Here is an 18,551-nt window from a genome sequence, read left to right as displayed (position 1 = left end):
CCTGTTTCTCTTATTCTGTCCAAGGTTAATTCTCACATGGTTGCTTATTATTCCATTCTCTTCTACCTCTTCTAGAATTAGAGAGAAGTTTTGGGCACTCACACAAGGCTCGGAATTGTGACTGTTACCAACAGGTAGAATGGAGAAAACACCTAATTCATGGGATAATGGGTAGAATACACAGAAAAGTACTGTCTCACTAGTGGGGAATAATTAGCCCTTGACTGAGCATTGCTCCAGACCAGTGTAACAAATCATTAAAAAGACTAAATGAAATTAATGTTTCCAGTAACTCAACTGTAACCCAGAATCAAGTTCAAGAAGATTTAGAAGAATATAAATCTATTCTCCAGCCAACAAGGTAAAATTCACAATTTCTAGTGTCCAAATGTTACTCGGCAAAGAGGAAAAAAAAAAAAAAACACAATGAAGAGAATAATCAATCAACAGAAGCTCAACATAATTGATACATAAGTTATAATTAGCAGAATAGAACACTGAGTTATTATATTAAAGTACATTCCATTGTCCAAAACAACAAAGACAAAAAAGATGTAAAATGTACATTCCATACATTAAAAACAGACGTGAAAAATGTAAAAGATGAAAACTACAACATCTATGATGAAAAATACACATGATGGGAATAACAACAAATCAGACACTGCAAAACAACAGTGAAGCTAAAGGCATGAAAATAGAAATTATCCAAAATAAAGTAGAGGAAAAAAAAGAATGCAAAAAACACACAAAAATCAAGAGCACTGATAACCTGGGGTCAATTTCCAGCAATCTAAAAATGGGCAACTGGGGGTGCGTGGGTGGCTTTGTTGGTTAAACGTCTGACTCTCAATCTCAGCTCAGTCAGGATGTCACAGTTCATGGGATCAAGCCCTGTGTCAGGCTCTGTGCTGTTAGCCCAGAGCTTGCTTGAGATTCTCTCTCTCCCCCCTCTATGCCCCTTCCCTGTGTTCTCTCTCTCTCTCTCTCAAAAATAAATTTCAAAAAAATAAAAATAAAAGATACAAATGGGCAACTGGATTCCTTAAAATAAAGAAGAGGAAGAAAAAAAAACTGAAAAAAAAAATAATGGCTGGACATTTTATAAACTTGAAAACTATAAACCCACGGATCTAGACAGACCAACAAACTGAAAAGCACATGAAGAAAAAAAAAAACCACAGCAAGGTAATGTAATCAAACTGCTCAAAAGCAATGCAAAAGAGAAAAAACACATGTCATATATAAAAGAATAAAGATGGGAAAACACCAGCTTTCTCATCAGAACCAATAAAAGCTAGAAGAGAGTGGGGCAACATCTTTAAAGTACATTTGACTTTTTTTTTTTTAACATTTTTTTAACGTTTATTTATTTTTGAGACAGAGAGAGACAGAGCATGAACAGGGGAGGGTCAGAGAGAGAGAGGGAGACACAGAATCTGAAACAGGCTCCAGGCTCTGAGCTGTCAGCACAGAGCCCGACGCGGGGCTTGAACTCACGAACCACGAGATCATGACCTGAGCCGAAGTCGGATGCTTAACCGACTGAGCCACCCAGGTGCCCCAAGTACATTTGACTTTTGAATGACACAGGTAAGGGGCACTGACTCTAGCACCTCGAAAATCCACATATAACTTTTTGACTCCCTGTAAACTTAACTACTAATAGCCTTCTGTTAACCAGAAATCTTACCAATAGCACAGTTAACACATATTCTGTATATGCAGTATATACTGTGGTCTTAAAATAAGCTAGAAAAAACAAAATATTATTAAGAAAATCATAAGGAAAACACAGTTACAGTCCTCCACTATATTTACTGAAAAAAATCCATATATAAATGGACCTGCATATTTCAAACCTACATTATTCAAGGGTCAAATGTACTGAAAGAAGAAAAGGTATAAACCTAGAATCCTACACATGGCAAAATGTCTTTTGAAAATACAAATTCAATAGCATAAAGGCCAGGAGGAAAGAAACAGAAGTATACTATTTTAGGGTCTTATATTTATGAGCAAAGTGTAACAACATTTGAACATACCATGCAGTAAATTAAAGATGTATTATATTGGGGCACCTGGATGGCTTAGTCAGTTAAGCATCTGACTCTTGGTTTCCACTCAGGTGCTGATCTCATGACTCATGAGTTTGAGCCCCACATTGGGCTCTGCACTGGCAGCACAGAGCCTGCTTGAGACTCTCTGTCTCTCTTTCTCTTTGCTCCTCCCTGACTTGCACTCTATCTCTCAAAAATAAATAAACATTAAAAAAAATCTTTAAAGGTGTATACCATTAACTCTAAAGCAACTAGTAAAATACAAAGAGCAATAGCTAGTAAACCAAGAAATGTGATAACAATGAATTCTTAAGAAAATACTCAACCCAGGGGCACCTGGGTGGCTCAGTCAGTTAAGTGTCTGACTTGGGCTCAGCTCATGATCTCACAGCTGGTGAGTTCAAGCCCTGCATCCAGCTCTGTGCTGACAGCTCAGAACCTGGAGCCTGCTTCTGATTCTGTGTGTGTCTCTCTCTCTCTCTGCACCTCCCTGCTTGTGTTCTGTCTCTCTCTCAAAAAGAAATAAACATTTAAAAAATTTTAGAAAAGAAAAGAAAATACTCAACCCAAAAGAAGGAAGAAAAATGGAAATGGACAAAATGAAAAAAAAAAAAAAAAAAAAAGGAAAATTCCATTTTCCCAGAGTAGATAATACAAACAGAATACCACTAGCAAGATGAAAGATCAAACTGAAAAAAAATCAATAATCACATCAAATATAAACAGCATAACGAAAAGGTAGAGATCGAAAAGGTAGAGATCGTCAGGTTGAATAAAGAAACAAGACTCAACTATTTCTGCCAGTAAGAAATACATGTTAGATACTAAAACACAAAAGGTTAAAAGTTAAAAGGTGGAAACAAATACTCACATTATGGTAATATTTAGCAAAAGAGCTGGAGTGAGGACATAATAATCAATAGCGTTTATGCAACATAACAGAGCTTCAAAATATATGAAGTAAAAATGAACAGAACTGCAAGAAAAAAGAAAAATCTACAATCGTAGTCAGAGATTTCAATATCCTTCTCTTACGCAGGCACGAGGTAAAAGTAATTATGCGGAGTAAAAGAAACAAGACAAAAAAGAATACATACTGTGTAATTCCATGTATATAAAACTCTAGAAAATGCACACTAATTTATAGTAACAGAGAACTAGCAGCAGTTGCTTAGGGACTGAAGGGGTATGTGGAGGAACAGAGTGCTAGTAACAGAAGGGCACAGGAAGTGCCCATTTTAAGTAGAGGAAGATCTGTATAAAATAGATGCCTAGAGGGGTGTCTGGGTGGTCAGTCGGTTAAGCATCCGACTCTTGGTTTCAGCTCAGGTCATGATCTCACCGTTTCATGAGTTCAAGCCCCAAGTTGGGCTCTGTGCTGGCATCGCAGAGCTTGCTTGGGATTCTCTCTCTCCCTCCCCCCACTCATGCTCTCTCTCAAATAAATAAATAAACTTTATAAAACTTTTTGCTTGTTCTTTAGCATAGAAAAACACAAACTGGAACGCCTGGGTGGCTCAGTCACTTAAGTGCCCGACTCCTGATCTCAGCTCAGGCCATGATCTCATGGGTTCATCTCATCAAGCCGGTGTTTGGCTCTGTGCTGACAGCATGGAGCCTGCTTGTGATTCTCTCTCTCTCGCTCTCGCTCTCGCTCTCTCTCTCTCTCTCTCTGCCCCTCCCCTGCTCATGCTCTGTCTTTCAAAATAAATAAAATTTGGGGAGAAAAAGAAAAACACAAACTGACAGTTGTACTGTTTATATAGCAAAGGGAACTTTAGAACAATTTGCTAGTATTATTTAAAATAAGAGAATAAAAATGAGCCAGTACTAAAACTCCTCAAGATGAAAGCACATCTTCAACCTCACATTCTAAATGCAAAGCTTCACACACCGTCCACTAATGTTTTTGCTGAAATAATGTAAACTCCTTGGGTAGTATAAAAGAAATCAAGTTGCCAAGAGGAGCTCCTCAATCATACCTCACCATCTCCAGAAATGATAATTTTTAAACAAACTAATCTCAGGGCACCTGGGTGGCTCAGTTGTTTAAGCGTCTGACTCATCATTTTGGCTCAGGTTTGACTCTCAAGGTTTCATGGGTTTGAGCCCCACGCAGGCTCTGTGCTGACAGTGCAGAGCCTGCTTGGGATTCTCTGCCTCTCTCTCTCTCTCTCTCTCTCTCTCTCTCTCTCTCTGTGCCCCTCCCCCACTCACGCTATCTCTGTCCCTCTCAAAATAAATAAACTTAAAAAAATAAATAAATAAAAGAATTAACCTCTTCATCATCATTCTCAGGTAGTAATTCTTTTTTATTTTTAAACATTTATTCATTTTTTTTTTTTTTTTTTTTGAGAGAGAGACAGATACAGAGCATAAGTGGGGCAGGAGCAGAGAAACAGGGAGACACAGAATCTGAAGCAGGCTCCAGGCTCTGAGCTGTCAGCACAGAGCCCGATGTGGGGCTCAAATCCACAAACCATGAGATCACGATCTGAGCAGAAGTTGGATGTTTAACACACTGAACCATGCAGGTACCCCATCAGGTAGTAATTCTTAATGCAAGCCCCTCACATAAACTATGGCAAAAGCCTCCAAACTGGTCTCCCTGCCTCTATTCCTCCAATCTCCCAAATTCAGCTGCCACAGATCCTTTTTTTTTTTTTTAACATTTTATTTTATTTTTTGAGAAACAGAGAGAGACACAGCACAAGCAGGAAAGGAGCAGACAGAGAGGGAGACACAGAATCAGAAGCAGGCTCCAGGCTCTGAGCTGTCAGCAGAGCCCGACACGAGGCTCGAACCCACGAACCACGCAATCATGACCTGAGCCAAAGTCAGATGCTTAACTGACTGAGCAACCCAGGAGCCCCCAGCCTCCACAGATGCTAAGAGTAAACCACTCAATCTCTAAATCTATCTGCTTTCTATTCTTAAAACCCTAAATGACAGCTCATCACCACCTCCAATTGTGCATCCCAAACACAGATTCCAATACCAAAAATGGTGAAAAAAGGAAAAAACAATGACAACTTAGGAACTCGTTAATAAAGTTAATGTATTCAATTTAGAGGACTATTGTGAGAGTTTGCTTCCTGTTTTTTTGATGTTCAAATATCCTTTTACTTATGAAAGAATGGGTGAGGACATCACCGTGTTTAAGAAACATCTCCACTTAGGATTAATTATGCTAAGCTAAACAAGTCAGTCAGAGGAAGACAAATACCATACCATTTCACTCATATGTGGAATTTAAGAAACAAAACAGATAACATGGGAAGAGGGGGGAAAAAGAGGGGGGCAAACCATAAGAGATTTTTAACTATAGAGAACAAACTAAGGGTTGATTGGGGTGGGGGGGGTGGATGGGAGGGATGGGCTAGATGGATGATGGGTATTGAGGAGGGCACTTGTGATGAACACTGGGTGACATGTAAGTGATGAATCACTAAATTCTACTCCTGAAACCAATATTACACTAGAATTTAAATAAACACTTGAAACAAACAAAAGAAACATCTCCACTTAGCAAATTAAAAAGTTGGCAAATCTTTGACAGCTGAACTTTATTTTTATCTATTTTTTTTTTAATCTTCATTCATTTTTGAGAGAGAGAGAGAGAGAGACAGAGTGTGAGCCAGGGAGGAGCAGAAAGAGAGGGAGACACAGAATCCGAAGCAGGCTCCAGGCCCTGAGCTGTCAGCACAGAGCCCGACGTGGGGCCCAAACTCAGGTACCGTGAGATCATGACCTGAGCTGAAGTTGGACGCTCAACCGACTGAGCCACCCAGACGCCCCCTGAACTTTATTTTTCATTGTAAAAGCCCATGAAAAGAAATACTGACTTAGACACACCAGAGGTGCAAAGTCCACAAAACAAACAGTGCCCTCATCTATCTTTCTAACTCATCTCTCATTCCCCAGATTTTTTCCTCCAGCAATACAGGACTGCAGCAGTGTCCTACACAAAACCCAATTACTCTTTCCCTTTTTTACTCACGCTTTCTCAGAAATGGAGTGACCTCAATAACAACTTCTTTTCCTCACTCATTCAATTTATTGAGTACCTATAATCTTAAGCGTTAGGGATACAGTAGTGAAGAAAAGAGAAACATTATCTTCATGGAGTCACAGTCTAGTGGAGGAAAAAGATATCAAATAAATATAGAATTAAAAACTATGATAATACTGCTTTACAGAGAATGGAATGAAGGAGAATGAAATGGCAGGAAAGCTATTCAATAAGCTACTATAGTTAAGGTAAAAAATAACTGATTTGGACAAGGGTGGAGGCAAGAAGTCCAATCTTGAGCTGACTGTACTTGCTGACAGACTGAACAAGGGGATAAAAGAAATACTTCATGACTCCAATATAAGCAATTATGTAGACTTGCACTAATAGTTCCAATTTTTTATGCCTCTCTGTCTTTGCTATGAGTTTGCTATACTGACTTTAAGGCTTGATGATATGACTTGCTTTGACCAATGGGACAAGAGCAAACTTTTTCCTGGCAGCAGCTTATAAAAGTGCCTGTGCACTGCTGGTTTTCTCTTGGAGTAAAAAGCCTGCTAAAGAATGAGACCACATGGAGAAAACCTAACTAAGTAGAAGCCATCTGAAATAATCCTATGCCAATCTATAGCCAGAGAACCCCCAAACATATGAGGAAGTCCAGCCAAGAGCAGAGCGACAAAGCAGATGCATAGTTGAACAAAAATGCAGGAATAAGCCCAAGCCACGACTAGAAGAACCACCTACCTAACTTACAGACCTGTGAGCAACAATAACTGCTTACTCTTTTGAGCACTGAGTTTTGGGTGGCCTTTTCATGCATAAATTAAACATGATGGTACCATTTACTGACACAGGGTGGGAGAAGGAAAGGAAGGGAATGAAAAGAAAAACCAAGCTCATTTTATCTTACCTATTCTTAAAAACTCAACTTAGATATCAACTTCTCCAGGAAGCTTTCCCAGATCTCCAGGCTGGTTTGGAAAGATACTTAAGTACTAACATTGTGTTCTGTACATAACCAGATCACTGCCTTATCAGACTGCTCTAAATTTATCTGTTTATATTTTTCTTCCCAAGTACCCAACTGCACTTTTATGTCACAGACTGTACCTCATTTATCTTGATAATATCAGCAGGTAACATAAAACAAGGTCTTGATAGAGGTTTCTGAATTTTATAAATCAATTAATAAACACTTATCTGATAAAATTTATTAAGTCTAGATCAGTATTTCTCAAAGTGTGATGCACTCAACACGCATCAGAATCAGTAGAGGTGTGTTAAAAATGCAAATCTCTGGGCCCTTTATCTTTAACGAAAATACCACTCGGTACGTTCTAAGAACAAGGATGAATATTTTGGTCAGCCTCAAATACACACAAATAGAAGTGTAGGTACTAAATCAACGTTTCCTCAAAATTTCCTAGAGATATTCTCTAAGATAGTGTCCTTAGACTGACAGCACCTATGCAACTGAAAATCCTCTGAATTGCAATGGAGTTTTTCTAAGAAATGAATCTCCGCCATCTGGGAGGTCCTCCAAGGTGTGGCTTCTCAACGCACACGGTTACCGAGGATGCTAGAGAGCGAAAGCGGGGCCCAGGCCAGGGACGAACAAGCGCCCAGAGGCCAGGCAGCAGTTGCGTGACGGACCCTGGAACTCGGGCCGAGCCAGGCGAAGGAGACTCCCACTGGGTTCCGGGATGGGCTTCCCTCTCCATAGGCGGCCATCCCCGGTCCACGCTAGCCCGACGGGATATACGGAAGGCCCCGGTCGCCTTGCTTGCCCAAGACAGAAAGGAAGAAAATGAGGAAAGGGTCCGGCTGCCAGCAGCCGAAAGTGGGGACAGTGCCGGGGGTCGCCGCCGCTTCCCACCTGCGTCAAGCTCCAGCTGGTAACAGGGCAGCGGCTCGAGGGAGAGCTTGTAACCCTCGAAGCGGGGATCCAACAGAGGTCTCTTCACGCGCAGAGAGCAATTAGCAGCCACCTCCATAGCCTTCCTAGGTCGCAGCGTGAAAATTAATAAAGCTCTTGTTGAAAGGTCCGCGCTTCGCTCGTAGCACCGAGGCTCGCAGGCGGCGTGGTTCCCATCCCAGAAAACACTGCGGTGTGGGGCGCCGTCTGGGAAATGTAGTGTCCATGCGAAAGTTGACTCTGTTGCATGCCGGGCTATGTAGTCTTTCGGAGACTTAACGCCCGCACGACTGCAGGGTATGGACTTTCTTACCCAGAGGGCTGAGCTACCAGGAGGCGGCCCGCGCTGGTTAAATTCTCACATTTATAGGCAGGGTGGCGAGACCCCGCCCCGGAAATGCGTGTTTTAGCTTTCTGTGTGCTTAGGTGCCCGAGCTACTGAGGGTCTAAGTCCGGGCAGCCGAAGAGTGTGGTAGGTAACGGTCGTCAGCGCAAGGGTCATTTCGTCGCTGGGAAGGGACGGCCCTCGCCCGCGGTGATGGTGGTGAGCTATGCCCGTGGTCCTCAGGGCCGGGACCCGGGCCCAGCCCAGGCTCCTTTCGATGTGCTGTCTTTCGTTAGCTTCCCCGACCCGCGCTCGCGGGCCTGTAGGGCTCTCCGACAGGGCGTGCAACCGGAGTTGGCCTGAAGCCAGTCCACGCTTTGTTTTCTGGCTCCTCCCCTCCCGCCTCTCCCGCTGTCTCCGCCCTATTCTATTTTCCCAAAGAATGTCTGAACTGGGAGGGATTCCCCTAGCGCCCTTGTTTTACCAGTGAGAAAACTGAGGCCTTTAAGAATTGACTTGTCCAAGGTCACTATCCGTATTTTAGGGGCCAAGGCGAGATCCAGTTCAATATTCTAGGAATGGTACCGACTAGACCTTAGAGTTATTTTGAAAATGTTAGCCTCCAACGACATAAGCAAACATTACTAAGTCCTTTCTCAACCCCTCCTTTTTCCTGTTCCACTCAAAAAAAATTTTTTTCCCAACTCAAAACTCATTGCCAGCCTGAGTTTTCACATAGGCGAAGATGGGAGACAACAAAAGTGGTCCCGAGTTAGTGACAGATTAAGTGCAGTTATGTTACTGTATTCCAAGTTTTTACATTCTAACCTTCTTCTACCTTTTTTTTTTTTAACTGAAAATTGAGAATTTTCTGTGTTGGGAATTAGTTCGAGATTTGTTTTCAGCTTTGATGAAGAGCATACACAAACACATACTTGGAGCTAGTTTGGGAGTTGTACTTCTGGGTGCATCCTAGTGAAAAGTAAAGCACTTAGAACCTAATCTGGAAATTTTATTTTTCACCAACAGTACTTGATCTTTTATTGGTATTTAGGTTACATGGCTTCCCAGAAATTTTGAATGCAGTTAAAGTGCAGAAATTATTAGCAGTCAGTTATGATGTGCTGTTAAAGTGTTTGGGGGCTTCTCAGGTCAGAGTACCTGAGTTCAAATCCTGCCTTCACCACTTTCTATCTTTGTGCCTCAGTTTTCTCAATTGTAAAATACAAATTATGTTAATAATTCATACATAAAAAAATAAGTTTTGGGAATTAAATGAGGTTTAAAAAAAGCCCCAATGTGTTAACCCAGTACTGGGCACATAAGTGTTTCATAAATGTGACAATAATTATTATTATCTAAGGACTCATTAATAAAGGGTATACGGGGAAAGAAAATTGTGAGTTAATCAGTATGACATTGGGATGCAGTAAACGATATTAAGAGTAATGACATTGTTAACACAATGTTGAAATTTATCACTCCTTCAGTTGATAGAATGTTAAATGTTAAATGGGATGCTTACCTAGAGGATTTAGAAGAAAATGCTTTGTGGGTGTTCTGTATCTGAAAATACATGTTGATGTTCAGGTTAGCAAGATGAACAAAGATGCGCAGATGAGAGCAGCGATTAACCAAAAGTTGATAGAAACTGGAGAAAGAGAACGGTAAGCAATGGATTGTGTTAATAAATTACATTTAACATCTTTAAGTTACAGTTATTTTAATGTAAGAATCTAATATCAAGGAGCAAACTGATGTCAATGGAAGGAATTCCAGAAAATTGAGATTATCAAAAGTTTCAGTTCCTAATATCCATAAAAAATAGGTCTGTTTGGTATTGCATGACTTAAACGAAAATGAGTTCTTTAAAAAGATGAACAAGAAATGACTGTCAAAGAATGTATCATCTAACAGAGAAGAAAATATACCCAGATTACTACAGTTTTTAATAGGGAGATAATATGATAGAGCCAGTTTCAGTTACCAAACTATTAATCTCAGAGCAGCTGTGCTGTTCTTACTCTCTGAGACATTCTTCTTCCCTGATCTTTAATTCTAGCTCATCTTTCAGGTCTTAATTTAAATATCATCTCTTACAGGAATCCCTTAAGTCCAAGATGCCTTGTTCTATCCTAGCATTTAATCACATTGTATTATAACCACCTGCTTTGTGTATTTGTGTCCTCCAGTATACTCTCAGTTCCTTGACAGTAGAACTACCATTGTATCCCCAGCATTATGCCTAGCACATAACTGACCAGGTAAATATTTGAAGAATGAACAGGTGTAGAAGTACCAAGCAGAGGCCCAGGAATCAAGAAAGGCTTCCAGAAGTAGGGTGAAAAATTGCATAAGAGAAATATATTTAAGGAAGAGGAGAGATCTTTCAACTGTACTTGGGGGTTAAAGTAATCAGAGTAGTATAAGAGGTATTTCAGTTCTGGAAGAAAGATTAGCAGTTCTTCCAGCCAGTAAAGCAGAGAAGACATTCAAGGAACATGGAACAGAATGTGCAAAGTCACAGAGATTTGATACAACATAATAATGTTCTGAGGAACTGTAAAATTAAAGCTGGCAGGTAAAATATGAAAGTGATATTGCTGGAACAGTAGACAGGAGGAGTAGATTTGGTATAAGTCAGAATTCTTTCATTTGTAAATGGTAGAAACTGAACTCAAAAACTTGCTTAATCAGTGGAAATATATAAGCTCATCTAACTAAAAAGTCAAGAGCTTGAAATTACTTCAGGCTCCACTGGGTCCAAGCGCTGAAAAATTGTTACCAAGAATATGTTTTTCTTTTTCTTTCTCAGCTCTCTTTTCCTCTGTGTTGGCTTTATTCTTAAGCAGACTACCCACAAGGTGGCAGAGATCAGCAGTTCAGGATTCACATCCCTCTGGCTCAAACTACCTTTCTCCTAGTAGTTCCAGCAAAGTACCTGGCTTGATTACCATCTTACTTAGGTACATAGGCCAGTTATGATCAGCCTTGCCTGGGTCTCATTTCCATTGCTGGAACCCTGCACAGATTTATTACACTGAGAGTGGTGTCAAAGAAAGGGCAGGAAAATGGGTGATGGGTTTGCAAAAACATCTGACTTTATCCTTGGGTGGGGGGAGAAGTTAAAAGATTCTAAGAAAGGGGATGACTACATCACATTTGCTCTTTAGGAATACTATTCTGGCAATGTGAGGATAGCCTTAAAGGGCTAGAGATACATTATAGAAGAATGTGTTAGCAGGTTATATCAGGTTAAAAATGAAAAACAGCAAAAATGGAAACAAGAACTTAAAAATTTTTAAAGTAAAATCAGCAGTCCTCAATATGAGAAATGAGGAAGAAGACATCCAGAATGGTGCCTTGGGGAACTGAGACGGTAGTATTGGCAGTAATGTGTAAAGGGGATTATTTATTATTGTTTATTTGTCTCTTCATTCGTGCAGCTTAAAGTTACTGAGTTTCTAGCATATGCTATGTCCTGTTAAGGTGCTGGTGATACAGTAGTGAACAAAATAAAGTCTGTCCTTTCATGGAGCTTACATTCTAATGGGAGGAGACAGACACTACATCTGTTTTATGTAGATGGTGGTAAGTTCTAGAGGAAAAATAAAGCAGAGAATAATGGGTTGTGTATTTGAGACAAAAAAATAAAGAAGGCTTCACTGGTAAGAAATCAGAAGGATATGAGTGAATGGGGAGGACTTTCAGGAGCCAAGGATCTAAGACAGGAGCTTGCCTGGTTTTTTGAGGAGCACATAGAATTTCATCAGCCTGAGTAAATTGAGTGAGAGGAAGAAGAGAGACCTGGGGAGAGGGAAGATCATGGAGGGTTATTTAGGCTAGTTAGGTTAGTAAGCCTAACAAAAACTTGGAATTTTAGTCTAAACTGGGAAGCACTGGGCCATTTTGAGCAGAAGAAGGAGAGCGAAGTATATGAGCAAAGGAGTAGGGGGACAAGTTTAGGGGCATTGGTAGTGGTCCAGTCCAAGAGAAGAAGATGGCTTGGACTAGGGGAGTAATGGCAAAGATGGTAAAGAAAACATTTTGATTGTAGGTGTATATTTAAAACTGGAACCAGTAGGAATTGCTCCTGTGGATTATACGTATAGTGTTAACAGAGTTGAGTGAAAGATGCTCCTAGGTTTTCTAGCCTGAGGAACTTCAGGTTAAGCGTCCAACTTCAGCTCAGGTCATGATCTCACGGCTTGGCTCTGTGCTGACAGCTCAAGCCTGGAGCCTGCTTCTGAGTGTGTGTCTCTGCCCCTCCACCGCTCAAGTGTGCATGCTCTCGCTCTCTCTCAAGTATAAATAAACAAAAAAAAAAAAAAAAAGGAAGACCTAATTAAATACCAAGATGGAACTGTCACATAGGGGATGTCTAGGAATATTGAAAGAGAAATGGTTTGGTTTGGGACATGATGTGTTGAAGCTGAGACATGATTTAGGTTAAAGATTGAAGACTTGTAAGAGTGGGTATGGCAGAAGGATAGGGAATATTTTATTATACCCATGATGCAGTTAGTTGTAATACACACCATTATTTTTTTTAACCTGTAGGGAGAAAGAAAATTCTGCCAATTAAATTATGACAGGCATAGGGCACCTGGGTGGCTCAGTCGGTTAAGCGTCCGACTTCGGCTCAGGTCATGATCTCGCGGTCCCTGAGTTCAAGCCCCGCGTCGGGCTCTGTGCTGACAGCTCAGAGCCTGGAGCCTGTTTTGGATTCTGTGTCTCCCTTTCTCTCTGACCCTCCCCCGTTCATGCTCTGTCTCTCTCTGTCTCAAAAATAAACATTAAAAAGAATTTTTTTAATTATGACAGGCATACCAATTACTGAATTATTGGAATGTGGGGGAGAAACAGGCTTAGAATCAATGAAATACCATACTTAGTATATAATTTGGAAGCTTGTTGGAAAAAAATGAGGGGAAAGTTTTTGAGGTTAGAAATATGGGGAAGCAAGAGAGCTAAAGGAGAAGAGTTTGTAGTCAAAGAATAGATTTTGAAGATTTTGAAGTGCACCTGCTTCGAGTTCAACTAAAACTATCTAGAAATTGTACAAGACTCACAGTATTCCTGTTGGTGGAGGGGAATAGAAAGTGTATGAGAAGGCCAGAGAGTAGAGTTTCTTGAGAAGTACTTCTCCCTCATCCACTTCATTTAACTTTATAATGATGAAAATGAGGTCCAGAGTCTAAATTATTTGCATAAGATCAAAAAATTAGTAATAGAACCAAGATTAGGCCACAATTAAAGTTTTTGTGTTTAGAAGGCAGGGAATTTTTAATTGAACGTTTGAACTTTGGCTTCAAACATCCTATCTAAAATATTGTGCATTGTTGTAGTTTAATATCAAAATATTTCTTTTTCAACAGCCTCAAAGAGTTGCTGAGAGCTAAATTAATTGAATGTGGCTGGAAGGACCAGTTGAAGGCACACTGTAAAGGTAATCAGTTTCATTTACAAGATAAACTAATTCCATTGTTCTTGTTGGTTTGGAGTTCACTAGAAAAATCATAGGCAGTATTTTAAGATCTGTTGAGTGCCGAGCATAATTTGAAACATACGGAAAATTGAATCTTATAGTAATGATTTCCTCCTTTTGTCTCCTTTTGGTAGATGTAATTCCTGAATCTTTAGAAATTTTCTTTGTATTTTTTGTAGCCAAGTGAGGCAAGATTTTCTCTCTCATCAGAGTATGGAATCCAGCCTTTTTCAGTGTACCTACTCAAAGTGAAACATTAATTATTCCTATGTTTTAACTTTATAACAAATTGAACACTATCATTGGCAGACTTTATAGGAATTACATCTCTGGCTTTAACAATATTATTTTTTGAAGAATTTACCTACAAAAATCCTAGATAATTACACTAATTTTTTAAAATGTGGGGTGGAAGCTTGTTAAGTTACTGGGTGTTGATGAGGATACCACTAGATAAATTATACATGTCAAGAGATGAGCCTCCTTTTCTGGCTCAGCTTTGGTATAATGCAATTCTGGATATTTTCAATGAACTCCCATTATATTGTAATTGTTTCTACAATTAATGATAATAGAAACTATTTATATCATTAATCCTAAGAAGGCAATGTGGTGAGTTAGTAAAGGCATAGACTTTGAGGTCATACAGACCTTCACTGGAAAATACAGCTGGACTTCAGCTCATGTTTGGATGAGTGTTTAATCTTTAAGCCTCAGTAGGCTCACTTGTGAAGTGGAAAAATGCCTGGCCCATTAGATTGTTGTGAATATTAAATGCTGCAAAACACCCAGCACATAGCATTCCAATAATGTTAACTCCTTTCCCTCTTCTTCTTTTGGCCTAGCCTAGAGAAGAGAAATGAACAAAAGAGTTGTTGTATAGTTTAATTTAGGGATATGAAATTACAAGTTAGACTCAAATAATAGCTTTTACCTCCCTCCATACATTCAGGAACTGCTATTATAGTGAAATAAGATCTGTACAGTTCTAAGTTTCCAGCTTTTTACACATTTTAGATTTGACTTTACAGTTCGGATTCATTCTGTTATATTTGTTAAGTTACAAGTGATTTAGCTGAGAGATGAATAGGTTTTTAAGATTTTGATCTGGTGAATACTTAATGTGTTTAAGGTTGACTAAATCTTCAATAGAAAAGAAAAAAAGAAGTGTCCTCTTTTTTTTTAAAGACCAGTCTGCACTCTAAAACCTGATCTTAACCCTTCCTCTATGAAAATCTTTCTTACAGATAATGATTTTAAATGATATGATTTGTTTTTTGCTTTTGCATAAGAGGTAATTAAAGAAAAAGGACTAGAACACGTTACTGTTGATGACTTGGTGGCTGAAATCACACCAAAAGGCAGAGGTAAGGAATACAAATTTTGTGGATGGAAACGTGTGAAGACATGATTTTTTTCTCTCTTGCTGGTTCAGTTTTTCTTTCTTTTTACAGGGAAAAATACCCTTTCTAAAATTATTTGGGTACTTGAACTTTCCTCAATGGGAAAGATAATTGCTACCTGCCTCTCTAGCATAGTCTTGAGTAATAAATATGATGAGAAGTATAAAATGTTTTTGCACTCTAAAGCAGTATAGAAACATAAGTTCATAATGGTTGTTAAGACAGATAGTTTTTAAAATATGGGATTTTGTAGGGTCAAGTAGTACCTGAAGCTAGGATTCATAAGTTTTATTAGATATGGCCTGATTTCAGTAATCCAAAGTTTTACTCGAGCCCCACAGTCAATGCTCTGCTGTTGTTTTTCTTTTTAAAAATAAGTAAAGTTCTGGGGCACCTGGGTGACTCAGTGAGTTGAGCATCCAACTCTTAATTTCAGCTCAGGTCATGATCTCACGGTTGCGGGCTCCGTGCTGAGCGTGGAGCCTGCTTTGGATTCTCTCTCTCCCTGTCTCTGCCCTCCCTCACTTAACGCTGTCTCTCTCAAAAAAAATAAATAAATAAATAAATAAACATTTAAAAAAGAAAAGTTCTGTCTTCTTAACTGTCTAATTAAGAATTGGGCAGCTTCAAAACTTCATATTCAGGGTAACCTGTATTTAAAATTCACACTACAAACATCTTTATTTCCTTTCAGAAGGCAAAGGAAGGAGAGGAAATCTATTAACATTGGTGATATGTAATAAATACTGAGTTAGGAGTTACATTGTTACCTCAGATGCAGCTGTGTCATTTTCATTTATTTTGAGAAAGGGGTTTTTCTGGTCATTTTAAGTGTAAGCAGATAAATTAGATGATTCATTATCTGTTTTCTCACATAGAAATAGTGAAAAGAATTTAAGTGTGAAAAGTAAATGAGTTTGAAAATTATTGCTAGAGAATACTAATTCTCTGAACTATCTGCTGGGAAAGAGCTACAGAATCCCATCGTCCTTTCCAGCCATCTGTAGGCCTGTTCACAGCTAAAAAAACATGACTTTTTCATCAAGCATGTCTCAGGGAAAAGAAAAACAAAACAAGAAACAGTATGTATTGTTCTCCCCACGAATTTACACTTTAAAATCATTTTCTCCAATTTCTTTTTCTATTTTCTGTCTGTAATTTATGTTTAATCTATTAACATTTAGGAGCTGGTTATACAGGATGGAAATTTCCTTTGCTTCTCTTTCAACACTTGTATCCTGGACATTTCAATCCCGTATAACTCCACTGCTGGAAAATGAACAAATACAGAACAGAGAAGTCAAAATAAATCCTTTCTTTTATGTCTTAGTCTTCTTTTATAACAGAAATACTTATTTTCTTTTTTTAAGATACAGTAGAATTGACTTTTTCTTAGTGTGCAGTGCTATGAATTTTATACACATATGTAGATTCACGTAACTACCACCCCCTATCCCTCAAGCTATCCTTTTATGGTCACACCTTATCCCTAACTCCAAGGCAACTAGACTGATCTAGTCTCCATCACCATAATTTTTATTGAAGTATGTTTAATGTACCTACTGATCCCATTTCTAGTGATCTTAATTATGTAGCCTTTATTTCTCAGAGGCTTAAATTAAACACTTTGTCAAGGGGAATAGGTGTCTTATTTAACTTGCATACTTATTTATGGAATTCACTATACAAATGTTGAACTGTACCTGAAGTTTTTAGTTTCCTTTAGATACAAGCAAGTAGCATTAGAAGTTCTGGTTCATTCCCGATTGTCCTTATTTATTAGTAGCCACAAAAGGAAAAATGATAGTGTAGATTCGTGTATTGACATTTAATAGTAATGGAAATTTCAAAGAGCAGGGCTTTTTTGTTTTTCATTTTTAGTTTGATACTCTGAATAGATAATAGTCACATGGTTCAACATTGAAAAAGTAAAAATACCATAAATGTAACCCCTGTCACAGTTTTTGCATCTTTGCTGAGTCAGAGAGTATGTGCACTTACTTCTACAGTATTGCCAAATTAGCTGCCCAAAAATGCGGTACCAATTTATATTCCCCACCAGCTAATACAAGAGCACCAGTTTTCCCTCAATCTTGCCAGCACAGGATACTACCGACCTTTGGTTTTTAGCCAATATGATTGGTAAAACATGGTATCTGAATGTGGTTTTAATTTACATTTCAACTATGAGGCTAAACCCCTTCTGTGTTCAAGAACTGTGTTCCTCCTTTTCTTTATCTCTTTTGCTTGTTTTTCTTTTAGTCTGATCTTTTTCTTATCAATTTGGAGAAATTATATAGTAGAGAGGTCAGCCCAATTCTGTAAGTGTTTTCCCACTTTTGTCTTTTGCCTTTGTTTATGGTGATTTTAACCAACTTCTTGAATTGTCACTGTTGCATTTAAACCAAATTTATTAACCTGCTGTACCTCTGTATTTAAAAAAAGCCTTTTCCACTCCTAGTTTAAAGAATTTTCTTATGTTTTCTCATCGGTGTGCAGTGTAGTTAGGTATTGGACAGTTCACTCAAATAATGAATTGCAAATATACTTTTTCAGGTATCTGTACCTATTTCTTTATTGAAGCATGTGGGTTATTCATGAAATTATTAATTCAGAATAAGATATCAAATATCAAATTGACATATATTAATTGGAATCTTCTTACTCTTATATTTTATTTTTATATTTCAGCCCTGGTACCTGACAGTGTAAAGAAGGAGCTCCTACAAAGAATAAGAACATTCCTTGCTCAGCATGCCAGCCTTTAAGATTGAATTAGATTGTGTCGTTTTGTGGTTTTATTTCTGAAAGTAAAACTTGCCATAAATTAGGAATCAATTTCCCAAAATAAAATCCTTTTTTGTATGATGGTATACAGTTTTCAGTAATGATGTATACATTGTATTGATTTTTTTCCCTAAATGTGTTATTTTAATAAATATCTCATGAATGAGTTTGAAGTTTCCTTGGATTTGCGAATAAAAGGGACTTTATTAATAATTTGCCATATTTGTTGAAAAAGTCAGCAATTAATACAGTTTAAATGTTAAGTATGTGCATATATCTGTGCTAACAACCGAAGAGAAGTAAGCAGGCTCTTCTATTGTCTGGATGTGGTGTATTCCTCTTTTGAATCTCTATGATATTTTATAATACATGTCCCATCTTGTACTACAGATGTCTAATTTCTGATTTGTTATAAATGCTGAGGGTTGGGACTGGGTCTTAATCATCTTTATGTGCCTTCCTTATTCCTCAAAGAATTTACCATCCTATTGGAAGAGAGAACATTTGCAAACTGGCTTCATACCACGCTCCTCTCACATACTCTACTCATCTGAACTT

At 38.6% G+C, this 18,551-nt stretch overlaps 2 protein-coding genes across 3 annotated transcripts in view; one reads left to right on the top strand and one right to left on the bottom strand.

The window, feature by feature from the left end:
* The window catches only part of NUDCD1 (NudC domain containing 1), a 73,971-nt gene extending 65,689 nt beyond the window's left edge, over positions 1-8,282 (bottom strand). Inside the window, exon 1 of the mRNA XM_015070426.3 lies at positions 7,952-8,282. Within this exon, the coding sequence (XP_014925912.1) occupies positions 7,952-8,069 (118 nt within the window). The 5' untranslated portion in view covers positions 8,070-8,282. The remainder of the gene's footprint in view (positions 1-7,951) is intronic.
* A 60-nt stretch (positions 8,283-8,342) lies between these two features.
* ENY2 (ENY2 transcription and export complex 2 subunit) lies at positions 8,343-18,160 on the top strand. 2 transcript variants are annotated; one of them, XM_015070428.3, is made up of 5 exons: positions 8,343-8,462; positions 9,906-9,982; positions 13,694-13,764; positions 15,096-15,170; positions 17,898-18,160. In XM_015070428.3, the coding sequence occupies exons 2-5, from the start codon at positions 9,915-9,917 to the stop codon at positions 17,972-17,974; spliced, it is 291 nt and encodes a 96-aa protein (XP_014925914.1). In that variant the 5' UTR covers positions 8,343-8,462; positions 9,906-9,914; the 3' UTR covers positions 17,975-18,160. The 2 variants fall into 2 exon arrangements, with proteins under 2 accessions (XP_014925914.1, XP_014925913.1); XM_015070427.3 differs by having other exon boundaries at positions 8,385-8,534.
* Positions 18,161-18,551: the final 391 nt, after the last annotated feature.

This window comes from Acinonyx jubatus, chromosome F2 (genome assembly GCF_027475565.1).
Source record: "Acinonyx jubatus isolate Ajub_Pintada_27869175 chromosome F2, VMU_Ajub_asm_v1.0, whole genome shotgun sequence".
In the NCBI taxonomy this organism is placed as follows: domain Eukaryota; kingdom Metazoa; phylum Chordata; class Mammalia; order Carnivora; family Felidae; genus Acinonyx; species Acinonyx jubatus.
Note: the sequence above shows the minus strand (reverse complement) of the source record. Positions and strands in the feature narration are given on the sequence as shown.